The sequence below is a fragment of the Pan troglodytes genome, chromosome 15, assembly GCF_028858775.2.
Source record: "Pan troglodytes isolate AG18354 chromosome 15, NHGRI_mPanTro3-v2.0_pri, whole genome shotgun sequence".
NCBI classification, from domain to species: Eukaryota; Metazoa; Chordata; class Mammalia; order Primates; family Hominidae; genus Pan; species Pan troglodytes.
In genome coordinates this window covers 52,559,920-52,575,421 of record NC_072413.2, presented here as the reverse complement: position 1 = coordinate 52,575,421, position 15,502 = coordinate 52,559,920, and the positions used below count along the sequence as shown (strand labels likewise).

The window sequence follows — 15,502 nt, the reverse complement described above, 5'->3', positions numbered from 1 at the left end:
CTGGCCTTTATCACATGTATCTTGGTAACAGCGTGAGGATTCTCATCTTGACCTGTTTTGTTAATCAATCTGTATGCACTTAGATTTATCTCACAACCTAGATGGTAAACCCCTTGTGGATTACGGATGTCAGTTAAATTTCTTTAAATTCATTCATCCGCTCTTTCAACAAAAACGTTCTGAGATCACCTATGTGCTAGACACACTATTAGGCACTGGAGGATAAAAGTGACTAAGGCACAGGGTAATCAGATAGTGAACAACACCAGTACCTTGAGACTAGTGCTATACAAAGGTATCAGCAGGGCACCAGCAAGCCCTAAGAGACTGGGGAAGACCTTCAGGAAGAGCTGTCGTAGACAAGGAGACTCCTGGTTGGTCCACACCACCATACACATTAACACCCAGTAAGGAACTGTTTAACCAACGAATGAATGAAATTTCTCCCCACAGGTAGTGGGCAGTCATGAAGGACACCCAGTGCTCCACTAGGGTTTAGGGCAACTCCAGAGTAGCCGAGTCAGATTCTGCATAAACCAAGAGGACATTGCTGGAACAGTGATTATAACATGCTTCCTACACTATAACACTCTGCAATTTCAAAATATGAGGGCTAATCACTTTCCAATCCAAACAAACTGTGCTTTATTGTGAGTAAAGAAACAGAAAGGGGTGGGGGAGTCTGGAAATGACTTTGAGGGGACCATTTTAATGAATGTAGTCTTTGAAATTCAGGTAAATAGAGCCTCTCTCATTTCCAGCACAAAAAGTCATTCACTGTGGCAGCCAAGTCGGCCATGAGAAAGTTGTGATACCAAAGTCTAGGTCAAAGTCGGGAAGCGACTGGATCTAACACCAGCTCTTCCCCTACTAACAGGTGCCCTTAGTGGACCCCAGTACACCTCAGTCTTCTCAGGTCTTCAACAAAGGGGCTGCAGTATGTAAGGTCTCTTCTACTTCCTTAATTGCATGTTGCTAGTAAATGAAATAAATACAACTCACTCTTATACCAACTGTAACATATTTTCCTAAACTAATGTTCTGAAAATTTCCACCACTTACAAACAACAGGAAAGCTCATTTTAATTTACAGCCCTCAGACTGGTACTTTGACCAACTGCAGATCCTATGGAGATCCTGACCCAGCACATCACTTCCTAGTTTGTCAAAGTCAAGGACGTCATGAGCAATTACGTAACACATTCCTTAGGCTTTCCTTTCTGCAGTGTGCAGGGCCTGTTTCCCTCCTCAAGCCCAGCCCATTCATGCAGAGGCCACAGAAGCATCCATTCCATGAGTCTTCCTTAAAGGAAGAGAGATGTTTAAATCAATGCCTTTCACTTAATTTTTTTAAAGCCAGTGGAAAAACAAAGCTAAGCCATACCAAGCTATGGAGAGTTAAAATGTCGTAAGTAAGAGGAATATTTAAATGGACAAGCTGAAAAGAATGTTTCCAAGATGAAACATATACAATGTTACTGTGAATTATTAAAACTACCATTAAAAATACATGTTTTTCGTTCAATTGCCAACATTTTCATTTACCTAAGAACTGGAATCTATCTTCAGCATTCATGCAATAGCAAGGATTCAACATAGGTTTTGGGATCAGAAAGATGCTGGTGACCTTAGGCACATTTCCAACCACTCTAAACCTAATCTGGAAAATGGAGATAGTATCTACTTTGTGGGATTCATAAAACTTAGAAACCAGGCATTAAGCACTTACAGTGTGCTTGACTCTGAGAGGTCAGCCCATTATCTAATTATTGAAATATACTGCATTTAATTTTCACAACCACTCGTTCTGCTTCTTTGTATCATTCATCCATTCAATAACAGGAGATAGTGTTTGTGTGTGTATGTTGCTGTCTGCACAGTGTGTGACACACAGAACATGCTAAGAAAAAAGAATAGACGCTCTTAGGATTCAAGGAATATCATGTGGTCATTTTTAGAACTACATGGAGAGAACAAAAAAGATATGGAGGTTTAGACAGCAATTCTGAGTTACTTTTGTTAATAAGTGCCTAACACACTCAGCACTTATCACTGCTTTTGGGTGACCCAAAAGAAGCAAGATTCAATTCACTTCATTACAGCTTTTTCTTAAATGTGGAAGCCCTACTCATCACAGTGATCTAGCCTTTGACTGTCTACTACCATAAAAAACTGAAAATTAATCTACAGGTGTATTTCATAAAAAGCCACAAATCTGTGGTCCAAACAGGCCAAAAAGTGCAGGAGGAATACACTGGAAATCAAGAAGACTTTTATTTTTATTTTTTATTTTTTTAAGATGGAGTCTCGCTCTGTCACCCAGGCTGGAGTGCAGTGGTGCGATCTCGGCTTACTGCAACCTCCGCCTCCTGGGTTCAAACAATTCTCCTGCCTCAGCCTCCCGAGTAGTTGGGACTACAGGCGCACACAACCACGCCCAGCTAATTTTTTGTATTTTTGGTAGAGATGGGGTTTCGCCACGTTGGCCAAGCTGGTCTTGAACTCCTGACCTCAAGTGATCCGCCCGCTTCAGCCTACCAAAGTGCTGGGATTACAGGCATGAGCCAGTGCGCCCACCAAGAAAACTTTTAAAACCACCCTTATTTATTCACTCATTCATTCATTTACTCATCTTGTCTCTCTCTCTCTCTTTCTCCTCTGCTCTCAATAGTTTTGTGTTCCTATCTTCATTCCTGATTCATAGAAATCATAGAATCTTAAGGTCAGAAGGGACTTTGGAAGTCATCCAAGAAATCAGAGCTTCTTTTCTAAGCAAATAGACACTAAATTCCTACAGTAGAGAGGCATGTGGGGTGGTTCCGAAGCCAGAGTGCTTGTTTCCTCCCTGACAAATGGAATAATGGCAGTTCCTACCTCATCTCATAGGGTTATTGGGAAGAATAAATGAGGTCATGTTATGCAAACAACTGGCACAGAGCAGGTGCTCAATAAACAGGAGCCAGTCTTATTCACAAGGATTATTCTGCTCGATGCTAAAGGCTCGTCCAACTCCGATGAAGCCCAGGCCACTGCATTGTTTGGGCAGCCCTAATCATCATAAAATTTTTCTCTACTCTGAGCTAAATGAACAGCAGCTTCCACTCACTGCCCTCTACATGGACAGAGAATTTAACCCTTCAACTCCAAGCCAGCTTTCTGAGTAAGCAGTGACAGCTCTCTGCTCATCTTCTTCTCAGTTCACCCTGGCTTTCAAGTGCCCCCCGCCATCCTGTCTTCTCTGGCCACATCCTGATTTGTCCATCTCCCTCCGAGAGTGTACCCAGAACTGCCTCCTGGACTCCAGGGAGAGTGCGGCTGGTAGCACAGACTTGTTCTGAGTACAATGACTGTATTACAGAGTTTAGTGGCTTTGGGTGCAACCACATTGTGACATTATTCATATGAAGTTGTAAGTGTGCTAAAAGCCAGAGTCCCTTTTTATGCAGGCTATTGAAGCACTATGCCTTCTCTAGCTTAGGTTTAGGGGATGCCAATGTAGGGGCTACACTTTAATGCTTTATATGTCATCTTGTTACATTCAAATATTTTGATCATGATTCTGTCATCAAGCCATGAGCTATCCTTCTAGGTTCATCCATAGATTTGACAAACACCTTCTCAGCTTGGATAACACTGCAGCCCTTGCTGTGGCCCCCAGCTTCACACAGGTATAACCTGACAGCACCCTGCCTTGGCTGTACCATGTCTTTGTAGCATTCTGCCTTGGGGCATCTTTGAGACACCTGCAGAAACACATACAAACCTGAAAGTACAGGGACTCAGTACCCTGGGGCAACACTTGGCCAAGGGAGAGGGGAATAATGGATACATGCCTACCTCATCTGTCCTTCAGCCACCTCCCAAGCACATTCTATGTGGATCCTCAGAGGATCCCTGTGGGATTAAGCCCCCACTGCCCACAGCAGTGACCAGCTTAATAATGCAGGCTTGTGTTGGCTCTTCCTCCTTCCTTGTTTCTCTCTTTGTAGCCCCTTCTCCTGTTGCCTGGGATCAGTGCCCAAAATAAGCCACCCGCACACCAGCCCTTGCCTCAGGCTCTGCCTTCTTGGGGACCCCAGGCTAAGTCACATTCCATCGACACTAGTGATAATGTCCAACATGTGAGCTTCAATGTACAGCACCAGAGATCTCCCTTTAGGCAGACAGTGGCTGGAGACAGGCCTGTAACAGTCACTGAAACCACTCTAAAGCCACACAACTAGATTCTCACCTGCTGCTATTTCTCCATTAATTCATCAGGAAATAAGAGGTTTTGTCAAAGGCTATGCTGAAACTTAGATATGGGATTCCCTGTGATCTGCCTGGAACACAGAAGTCTCTCAGCAAATGCTATCTCCCCCCTTTCCCACTGCCCCACCAGATAGGAAATGGCATTAGTTCTCCACGGTCCATCCTCCCACTCATAGCAAAACCACGCTGGTTCCTATTTCTTCATCCATACGCTCACAGATCATGTTTTAAATATTCTTCTGGTATCTTGCACAGGCCCAACATTAACCTCTCAGATGCCTACAATGTGCAAAACCTGGTTTCTCCCTCCTTTTTCCTTTTTCAAACGGAGACAAGTTTATTTATCTTGAGGCACATGGAGTGGTTCTGAAGTCAGACAGTTTGTTTCTCCCATTCATTTACCACTCTTCAAAATTTCAAAACTGGTTCAGCATTGACATTTTAGTCATGCATTTTAACTGTGTTTAAATCACATGTTTGGTGCACATACACAGATAGAAATGTATACAATGAAAGTCAATGTTGTGTATGTATTTATGCTGCACACACAGACGCTTGGATTCTATGACAGATCAGGATAAACTGCTTCAGAAATTCCAGTGACTGCACTTTATGGGAGTGCTCTGGGGAAGTAGGGGGAAGAGAACTCTCCCATCCAGTCTCTGGAATGAACATTCCTGCTCTTTCCAGCTCAACTTTACAGCCCATAGCATCAGCAAAAAAAAAAAAAAAAAAAAGAAAGAAAGAAAGAAAGAAATCTTTCCTGGAGCCTCATTTTCCATAAGACACTGATCACTAGAGTGCCTGGAAATTTCAGCATATCCAAAAAGCTCGGGGAAATTCTCCAGCCTTCTTCAAACCCAAACTCAGTGCAGGCTGTGAGAGGTAGTTCAAAGAGCCAGTGAGAGAATTATTGCTGAGAGCAGTATATAAAATGCTCAAATAATTTAATGAGTGACCACACTATCAAACTAAAAAGCATCAGTATTTCAGTGCTTACATGCGTAAGTAAAACTTGAAAAGATTTTTAAGTCAATAATTCCATCACATGAAACACACCTGCACCACTAGGATACTCTCTGACTAAAGCAATCCATGGGGATTTTCCAGGGCAGTGACCTCAAAGTGCCCGTAGACACTTAGCATGCACTTTTGTACATTACTAGTTAGGACTGACTACAGTGTCCACCTTGTCCTGTCTGTCTCCTCCCCCTGCCTTCCAAAGAGGTCCCACCGCCAGAGCTAAGAAAGATTTGCTTTGCTCTGCATGTGAAGCCAACAGAAAACTGTAGAGAGACTCAGAAAATGACCTTCCTCATATCAGCAAGTTCAGTGCGCAAAAAATAAGTGGTCCCCATCTTATTATAGGAAACCACCTGGGCCAGTTTAAAACCCAGCCTTAAGCAAGGGCTCTAACAGGTTACTGCCATTTGATAGGGGCTGAGACAGGAGAAAGAGCATGGGACTGAGGAGAGTCAGATTCTGATCCCAGATCTGCTGGCCATAGCTTTGTCGACCAATGTCTTTTCTCAGAGCCTAAGAAAGACCACTGCCCTTGGTCACAGATTTCCAAACTGCTCTCCTAGGACAGTTAGGTTTGGGGAGTAGGGGGTTGGGGGGACATTCACTTCCCATAAGCCTTCATCTAAGTTCTCATTTGCAAACAAAAATCTTCTGACACATAGCCGTAAAACTTGAAAGCTACTGCACCAAATTGCCTCTAAATTACCTTTCATTTCTAACAGTCTACCCTCAAAGTATGGTCCGCAGATACGCAGCATCAACATCACCTGGGAGCCTATTACAATCCCAGGAGTTCAGCTCCACCTCCCCAGGCCTCTTCAATCAGAGTTTTCAGGTTTTCAGTACAAGATCCCAAAGTGATCTGCGTGCAACTAAATTTTGAGAACTGGTCTATGACACTTTATCTTTTCCTCTAACTGTTTCAGATGTTATTGCTCAATGCTAGTTAGAGTCAAAGCATCCTACAAAAATATCCTACTAGGAGGAGCCAAGAGAACTATTACTAAGTCTTACAATGTTACGCATACTTAAGCGGGATGAAAATACTAGGTGACCAGATGTTCCATTTTCCTATCTTTAAATATACTGGAAATCATAGAGTGTTGGGATTGATTCTCCACTCACCAAGCAATCACTTATGATGGTGAATATCCCTCATGCTCCCCTCTCTCTACCCTATTCACACTCATCCTTCAAAGGCCCAGGAAGCCTGCCCCTTCCATGGCACATGCACAGAGTTCCCTGCATGTGTGGTTTTCTTGATGAAACTGGCATTTGAGGTACTACAACAGCAAGAATCTCATAAGCCCTAAAAGCACTTATTTCATGTGACACAGTAAGGTTTACTTCTTCCATTGAGCTTCTCAGACTGCCCAATCCACGCTGTTCTCTCCTTTCACTCAATTTCAGTTTTGTTCTCTAATCAGAACCACAGCACTTAGCAACTGTGTATGATCGAATTATGACATATTTTCCTATGTTTGTTTCAGCTCTGCAGCTCGAGTGTAAGCTACTTGAGAGGAGTAATGCATATTTCAGCTTTTGACAGGGCCCTGGGCTCTCTGCTGGGGTATTTGGTAAATTTATATGTGCCAAGGAACTCAGTCCCACTTTCTTACCAGATACACTTTGTCAGGTACCATTACAATGGCACTGTATTATCTACTGTGTAAAAGAAACCACTGAATCATTTGATTGCTTTTTCCTAGTAAACTAAGACAAGAAAACTGTTTTAAAATGTTGATATGTGGAATGGGAACAAAACAATAGAATGAGCTTCCGGGTTCCAGGGAATCCCATGTTCCTACATAAAAGCAGGCAGGTACTCTGAATTCCAAGCTGGCTCTTGGGATGTAGGCAGCAGAGCAAGGCGCAAGCCTCGACTCTCGGCCCCTGTTCTAAAAGTTCTGCTTTCTTTGGGAAAATCCTGCCTCAGGCAGCTTCAATGGAAGCAAAAATAGCTCAGAAGAGATGTCTGCTTCTGCATCTTAATCTATGTGAATTGGATGAGCTCAGTGAGGCCTTGGAAGGAATGATCAGGAGAGATGAAAAGGAAGGAACATACTAAAATCTCAAAGTAGTGATTGTATATTTTAAAAAGGAAAAGAAAAGATTTCTATGAGCACCATACCTTTCCTAGCAGATGAGTTACACAAAGCACTTCACCCACAGATGAAAACCTCCAAATTTCTCCTTGGGTCAAGGAGAAGCAATATTTTCCCTCTTCTCTGGTGTTGTCAATTCTCTTTAGAATCAGACTTCTGTAGGACTGTCTGGGAAGTTTTCAGTTACTTTCAACCCTTCAACCCTCATCTTGTGTCCTCGTTTATTTATTTAAACAAAAACAAGCCAATTTGACTGTTGTGAAGTTTCTCTGCCTTTTACTTGCTTTGATGGGGCCTGTTTATAGCATATACTCAATTGTTGAAGGCCATGAGCGCCCAGGCGATACAACCAAACCCAAATTATTCACAACAAAGAGTACAAATATATATGACCTGCTACAACTTACAAGCAGCAGTAAACTGCAGGGTCATCCCAGACCAACCCAAAGAAAATTACAAAACCCTAAGTGAAAAGTGCTTCATATATAAAGCCCCTAAATATTTCATTCAGCAAAATGATTTCTTCTTTTCACATTCACCAACTGAAGGAAAAAGTGTTGATAAGTTATTTGGGAAAACTGGGTCAGGGCTGCATATTTTTAGGAGACAGAGTGAAAAAACAAAGCTAAAACATAGAAGGTGGGTCCCAGTAGACTTATATCTTTTTAGGGTTCCAAGTCATCCTCAATCTCTTCTTCATAATCCTTTAAATGAAAAGATTTCTGATCATTTAGAAAAATATTATTTATATCAATTCTATATTAATTAAAGGCAAATTTAAACCTGAGGGATAGAATAGATCCTTGCTGGATCATTAACAAGTAACTTCCGGACAATAACAAGGTTTTATAATCATCATTTCTCAGATAAGAAAACTGAGGCTTAGAAATTATTTAACTAGCCCAGGCTGATTTAAAAATCTGTACTCTAAAAATCTTCTACAACTTATGCCCTCCTATGACTATAAATAGATGGCCACCTGGAGAATACTTTTTTCTCTATTTCCATCCTTCCTTCTCCCGCATATGCCAATGCGGACAGCAACCAAGCTGCCCTCAGAAGATCATGCCACCATGTGGCCAAAATGGAAACTGTCTGAACTAAACTGGCTCTTCCACTCATGCCTCTCAGAGGATCATGCATGTAGGCCCATACATTAAAGGGGATAACACTATCTTCTGCATGGGAGATACCTTCTTGACCCCTCTTTACAATCCTTTTTATATTAAAATATTGAACCAACTCCTATTCGCCCCTCAGGACTCAGCTCAAATGTGTCTCCTCCTCAGGGAAGTCTTCCCTGATTCCCCAGGCAATAAGTGGCTAGGTTCACAATGCTCCCAGTAGGCCTCTCCTCATACTTTTTATCCCCATATCTATGCTTCAACACCTATGATATTATATTAGTCATTTACCCCACACTAAGAGTATCTATCTGTACTAGGCACTGGACTAGAGTTAAGTTACCTTTACATTTCCATTGCATAACACTGGGTCAGGAAAATAGCAGGCAGTCAGAAAATGTTTGTGGAATGAATAAATGAATGAAAAAACTACAAACAAGATATTATCCATATCATCAGGAAAACCTCTTCTGCTGCTTTCTTTTTATTCCATTTGTAACCTTAAAAAGTAACGCAGGGTGAAGGATGGCATACTTGTACTACGGAAACCAAAACCATAAAAATCATGGACCCAACATACCTACCCTCTAATGACAGCAAGTTTACACAAATATGGGGTGAGGGTGACAGCCCCTCATCCCATTCTAAATATGTTACCTCCAATACACTATGGATTATCAATTTTTAAAAAAAAGTTAGAATTGTGTCTAGAATAAGAGTAAGTACATTCTGAGAGAGAGTCTTCAATCTCCACAATTTTTTTGTCTCAAACATCACCATTTTGGATACTCTTTTCTCTTGTATTTAACTATAAGTATAGGAATTTATTGTCATTTACTTACCACAAACATACACAAATAGTGTATATTTTGTGGGTTACGTTTTTGTGGATTAACTTATAAATCTCTATGAAAAATATATTTCAAGTCCAAGTGACAAAAGCCATAAATAAACAATGCCACAAAGTCTATTTTTCTTTTGGAAACTTCAAGTAAAGTCAGTGGGTTGCATTTTTGCTACTTGTAGGTATCAAATGTCCTGCTAGTCCCAGAATTGAGACTGGCCAGAAGTCTCAATGTTCAACTGGGGCAGTAGCTGAAGAGACTTATCTAAGGTTATAAGGATCCTGGGAACAAGACTGTACTAGAGAACTGATCATGACCATATCTGTTAAAAGAAAAACACATACAAATAAATCCATAGGGACTGATTCAATCATTTTCTTGGAATCTCCAATGACCATGAGCCTGAGGCAAAGGATGAACCAGTGAATCACTAGATTCTCAATAAATTTAAGAGAATGAAAGCACCAAATTACATCCCACAAATCTCAAATAAATCATGTTTAATGCGCAGGATATCTCACTATTTAAAATCAGTCCTGCATAAAACGAGAGATATATTCATACTATTACTAGTAATTTTTTCTTTATTATACTGAGATCGAGTCCCATATATGAATCTGGTTCCCATTTACCAAGTTTTAAAATCTCTAAACACTTGACAAAATGTGAGGGTTTTTTAAATTGATGATTACAAAATAAAGTGATACAAGATGACTTCGGTACAGGAAATCTCAGCAATCCAATGAATGAGTCATTCTGCACAGCCTAGTTTTCTGAATTGGTAAGAGCCTTACACATCAAAACAGCTCAGAGGTTAATTATTCTGGGTGTAAATATTTCCAAAGTATATTGAACATTTCCTTCTCTTCTTAAAGAGTGTATCTAAAAATGTATTATTTCCATAGTTCACCGTTAACAGTAAATAGCAATTATTTGTTTATGTTATTATAGAGTGGTGCCTGCAAGGTCAATTGAGGGTTCCCACCCTAATATTCCCAAGCCTTCAAAGTTTCTGCCCCAATTCTTGTCTAAAGTTACAGTTTTTCTGTCTCTTTCCTAGTTGTCAGGCTGTGAGGGGTCACTTTTTACTACTGATTACAGCAGTCCCTCACCCCATTCTAAATGTGTTACCCCCAATACACTACGGATTATTTGTCAAATTTTTTAAATGTTAGGATTGTGTCTAGAATAAGAGCAAGTACATTCTGAGAGAGGGCCTGAAATATTCTCTTAGACTTTCATGCTATCTACTCTGGTTGCGAAGTGGACTTTTTGCCCCCTTCCTGGTTCTTGGCTAGTTTCCGGATATGCAGAGAGCCACACTACAGACTCAGGTATGCTATGACAACTCCTGATGCTCTTTATGATCCCCACACTCCTAAAGTAAACCAAATCATCACATGACCTCCTAAGAAATTTCTGTCCTGGCCACACAACAAAACAAGTGCAAAGATTTCCATGCAGGCAAAATGTCTAGGTGAAGGATTAATCCAGAAACTGGAGACTAGTTCCTATCTTACAGAATGGTTCTATATGTTGTATGTCTACATCATTTAGCAGCATGAACAGGTGGGTATCTTATACAAATAAGTATGGCCAAACATGTCTTAAGGGAAAAAAATTGCCAAGTGACTTCAAAAAATTCACAGTTCAATTTTTTAAATTATGAGATTTTAAAAATTAGGCCACCTTATTTTAACATTTAACTGTTTTACTTACTAACCTGGCGGCTGCTCTATTGGGAAAAGTCATCTCCATTACTCAAAGGGAAAAAGTGCTGCTCCAACATTTGAATAACCTAAAGATGAGTTTGAACAGTCCCTACCAGCACTGAAATCAAGCATTCAACCTAAATGACTCTGCGTAAATCCTCTGCAATCTCTAAAATGCAAAAGTTTATATAACCCTGTTTGTCAAACCTGAGAAAGTAAAACCGAGCAGGTAAACCAGGCTTCCCGCTGAAATTAAGGAAGGAAGCAAAGAGGGTGGATCATCAGTTACCCTAGTTATGCTTCCACACCCCAGTGAAGGAGGCTGGCCCTCCAGCTATTTATAAACGTGGAGCTCAACCAAAGGGGGCCCTGTCATCGCCACCCCAGTGAGTCCTGGTGTGAGCTGGGAGGCTCGGGCTCAATGGATTCTCCCTCAATGTGGCCCTCCATACTTGGCCATGCAGGATCTTTCGGGTGCAGTCCTGTCTGGTCAGGAAAAGAACTGTGAAGATTTCCAGCGGTCACTTCCACCCTATGATTCTATATATGGAAGCATCCCATTCTAGCGTTTTCACCATCGTGCACACCATACTAGGGAGGAGGAATGAGTAGGCCGGCTCGCTTCTTGCTGCTCTGAAGGCACACTCACTTTAGTGTCTCCCAGGCCCCACTGCCCTGGACTGGACCTTGTCATCAAATGGCAGCCCAGACCTCTGCTGAGCTTTGCAGGCTCGCAGCTCCAACATGGAACAGCTGGAAGAGGACCCTGCATTCTTTTCTCTGCATAAACACTGGGGGCTCTGTTCACCCTCCTGCAGCAGCATGAACTAAAGAATTTCCCCCTATCCAAAATCACAACCATCAGACTTTCCCCCCATCCCCCAGCCTCCTCCTACCCTCCAGGATATAATTTCAGTCTGTCACCACCCACGCTAGCAAATAGGAAACTGCTGGACCTTTCGACTATATTCACTTTCCATACTAGTTGAGGTGTCTGTAAATACTAGCAGGGTAATATGAAACGATTCTGTTCTATTCAGTAAAGTTTCCTAACGAAAAGCATTAAGTAACCCACTTCATGCCTGTCCTTTCTCCAAGACCCTTTCTACAAGATCCGTATCAATATGGATAATGTCACGAGCGGTAAGCTTAACCGCATTATATATATATATATATATATATATATATATATATATATATGCTGCAAATCTCATTTTACTAGTCTGTAGCGTCACCTGCATATTATTCTGAAGACGAAGCTCTAAAACCAGAATATTTGTGGGGAAAAATGGATAATAAAATTGGATTTTCATGTACTCCTCACACAGCCTTATCCAAGCTTGGCTTCTGAAGGGCAGTCCCGGGCGTCTATCATGTGTTGCTGAAATCCAGCGAGCCACGTTGCCCAAAAGAAGGAGGAGGAAGGAAAAAACACACACACCCAGAAAATCCAGACTCTACGTGACCTGACTTACTTATTTCCCAGGAAACTGCATGAGAGAAAAATCAATCATTCATGCTACCGTAGCTACCACACTGAAAGGGCTGACGGAGTTCACAGTGGGCAAAATCCCAAAGCGGCCGGCGGAGGTAAGTAGGTGGGGGGCGGTCGGGGCGGGGGACCCGGAGGGGGTGGATTCCGAGGGCCTCGGGGCCGTGCCGTCCAGGTCCCGGCGCGGCTGGCAGGGACTGGCCTCGGCCTGGCCCGAGGCAGAGAAGCGGAGGGAGGGGGGGGTGCGCAGGCGGGACGGCGGCGGCGGCCGCACACTTACCGGGGCTGTTGGCCTCGCGTTCGAGGACGTGCAGCTCGGCGCAGTCGGCCAGCGAGTGCTCCAGGCAGAGCTGGAGGAAGCGGGCCTGGGTCTGGCTCACGCGCTTGAGCAGCGACAGCAGCGCAACAGTCTGCTCGCACTCGTTCCAGCCCTTAAACCAGCCCGCCAGCACCCCGACCTGGTCGCGAAACATCATGGTTAGGGGGCCGCCCTCGGTCTACAGAGCCCCCTGGGCGCCCCAGCCCGCCCCGCCCGCCCCAAAGTTTGGCGGAGCCGCAGCCCCGCGGCCGGAGACGCGTTCCTGTTCCAAGGTGGCTCTGGTGCCCGGACGCTGCAGGTACTGCCTGGGCTCCTGCCTCTCTTGTCTGGTTTCAGTTACGTTCCGGTGGTTCTGGCTGATTTCCCCAGAGACGATGACAGACAGTAGCACGGAAATGTTTCTTTAAAAAAAAATAACGACTTTTTAAAAATCCCCCACAAGGCACACAACTGAATGAAGAATGCTTTCTCCCCCCTTCTTGCAGCTTTGGGATGGTGATTTCCGGCGTCCTGGGGTCTCCTCCCCGCTAGGCGGCAACTCGGACCCTTCACGCCCGCATTCCCGAGCGGCGATCACCACTGGAAGGAGAGAAAGAGCTGCAGTGAGACCTCGGCTAGCGGAGGAGCGCGCCCTGGGGGGACGAGGGCATCAGAGGGTGCTGGGGCCAGGGGAGGGGGCGTCCCGCGGAAGGTTGGGTTCGCCGAAATCCAGCCGCCCCCTCCGCACCCGATGCGGGAGATGGGCTATTGCCCACCGGATAACAGCGAGAAGCCTGCTTCCCAGGTGCGGGAGGAGACCCCGCGGCTTCCTGTTGCTGCCGCTGCCAGCGGCTGGTGCTCCCCTCACGGCCCGCCTGGGGTGGCCTCGGGCGCCGTGCCTAAGAACGCCAGCACCAGCAACAGATCTTCCCCGCGCAGAAAACTTGCAATGCGGCTGCGAAGGGGCGCGGGGGTGGGGGTGGGAGCTAATGCAAAGCAGAGGCGGAGGCAGCGGCAGCCCGAGTTCCTTCCTCCTCCTCTTACTCCTCCTCCTCCTCCCAGAGAAGCAGCCGAGCGGCTGCAGCTCCATCTACAGCAACAGCCAGCATCTCCACCGCCAGGCGCCCCTCTGGATTTAGGCCGTGAGCAGCCGCGGCAGCAGCTCGAGACAAAAATAAACTCTCTCCACCCAAAGCTCCGCGCCCAGCGGGCGGCGGCGCAACCCAGAGCCCCGGCTCCCCCGCGCCGCGCCGCGCCAGCCCACCCGGGAGGTCTCCCTGGGCCTGCTCCGGCCGGAGCGGTCACTGTGCGCGCGCGTGTGCGTGTGTGTGTGCGCGCGTGTGTGGCAGGCATCCTGCCGCCGCCGCCGCCTACGGGCGGGTCTGTCCAGCCCGGAGCCTCGCCCGCGCGTCGCAGGCCGAGGGCGGCACAGCGCTGGGCACACGCCCCGCGCGGGGACGGCCAGGGTCCGCAGCGCTGCTCCCTTCGGCCGGCGGGGCGGCCCCGCGGGGAATGCGGATCGGCGCCGCAGGCACACGCCCCCCAACGACAGCAAAGAAAGTTCGGCTGCGGGGGTTCCCCCAGTCCCATCCCGGTTCTCGTGGCCGCCGCCGGCGGGGAGGAGAACCCAGCGACTCAGCCTTCAAGGAGCCGCTAGCTTCCAACAACACGCTGCTTCCGGCTCCCAGAACTTCTCGGACGGAGGGGGAAGCCCCCGGGGAGGGGACCCCAGTGACCCGCGGGTCCCCCGCCGAGGGCCGTAGGGAGGGAGCTCTCACCTCGGCGCGGCTCATCCCGGCGGCTCGGGGGCCCTTGCGCGGGTCCGGGGCCGCGGCGGCTCTCAGCGGGGTTGGGGGCGCCCGGAGCGCCGGCCGCGGGCCATGCCGTCGGGGCGGGCGGCGCGGGGAGAGTGCGGTGCTTCGAGTCGGGGCCGCTGCAGCCGCCGCTGCTGCTGCCTCCAGTGTCGGCTCGCGGAGGACTGAGCCGCCCGAGCCGGAGCTCCCCACATGCTACTGATTAACATACACCATTACATCATGGGCTTGGCAGGGAGCGCCCGAGCGGGGGGAGAGGAACCCGGGCGGCGGCGACGGCACGCGGGGGGAACTGGGGGGGAGGAACCCCGGACCCGGAGCAGGGCGGGGGGACGGATTCCTAAGTGGGGACCAGAAAAAGGGGAGGGGAGCGGAGTGGGAGGAGCTGGTGGCGCAGAGGGGTCGGGTAGAAGGAACCTCCGAGAGGAACGAAGAAGTTCGGGGAAAAGGACGGGTCCGGGTGAATTTCTTCCTGCGGCCGCCTGCGTGTTCTGGAGGGGCCGGGACACTCAAGCCACTGGAGCCCCGGCAGAAAGGGACCCGAGGGCGCTCGGGCGGGGGCGGTGCTGCCACCCGCTGCTTGTCCTTGGGAATGTGGTTCGTCCGCTCGGCTGACCCTCGGCCCTTCTGGGGCCCCGGGGTGGCCGAGCTGTTTGGCCCCCGGGCGGTGAGACCCGAGGTCACTGCCGCACTTGCTGGGATGGGTTCCGGGGGTCGTGGAGGCGAAGGGCTCACGAGGCTGAGGGGCAGTGCACAGGGTTGGACGTGCCCAGGCGCTACGCTCCGTGCCGCTCTAGTCCAAGGGCCTGGCCCGGGTCGGGTGCCGGATGCCCTTTGC

The 15,502-nt window shown here is 46.7% G+C and overlaps 1 protein-coding gene across 12 annotated transcripts in view; it reads right to left on the bottom strand.

Moving 5' to 3' along the window:
- Positions 1-14,720, bottom strand: part of SAMD4A (sterile alpha motif domain containing 4A) — a 222,686-nt gene extending 207,966 nt beyond the window's left edge. For 8 of the 12 annotated variants that reach the window (XM_016926101.4, XM_016926105.4, XM_016926107.4 and 5 more), the window contains exons 1-2: positions 14,629-14,720; positions 12,833-13,450 (exon numbers count right to left, since the gene is read on the bottom strand). In XM_016926101.4, coding sequence (XP_016781590.1) covers positions 12,833-13,028 — 196 coding nt within the window. In that variant the 5' untranslated portion in view covers positions 13,029-13,450; positions 14,629-14,720. Of the gene's footprint in view, positions 1-12,832; positions 13,451-13,598; positions 13,810-14,628 lie in introns of those variants that run through there. The other 4 variants (XM_063792917.1, XM_063792919.1, XM_063792924.1 and 1 more) reach the window with 2 other exon arrangements.
- Between the last annotated feature and the right edge of the window lie 782 nt (positions 14,721-15,502).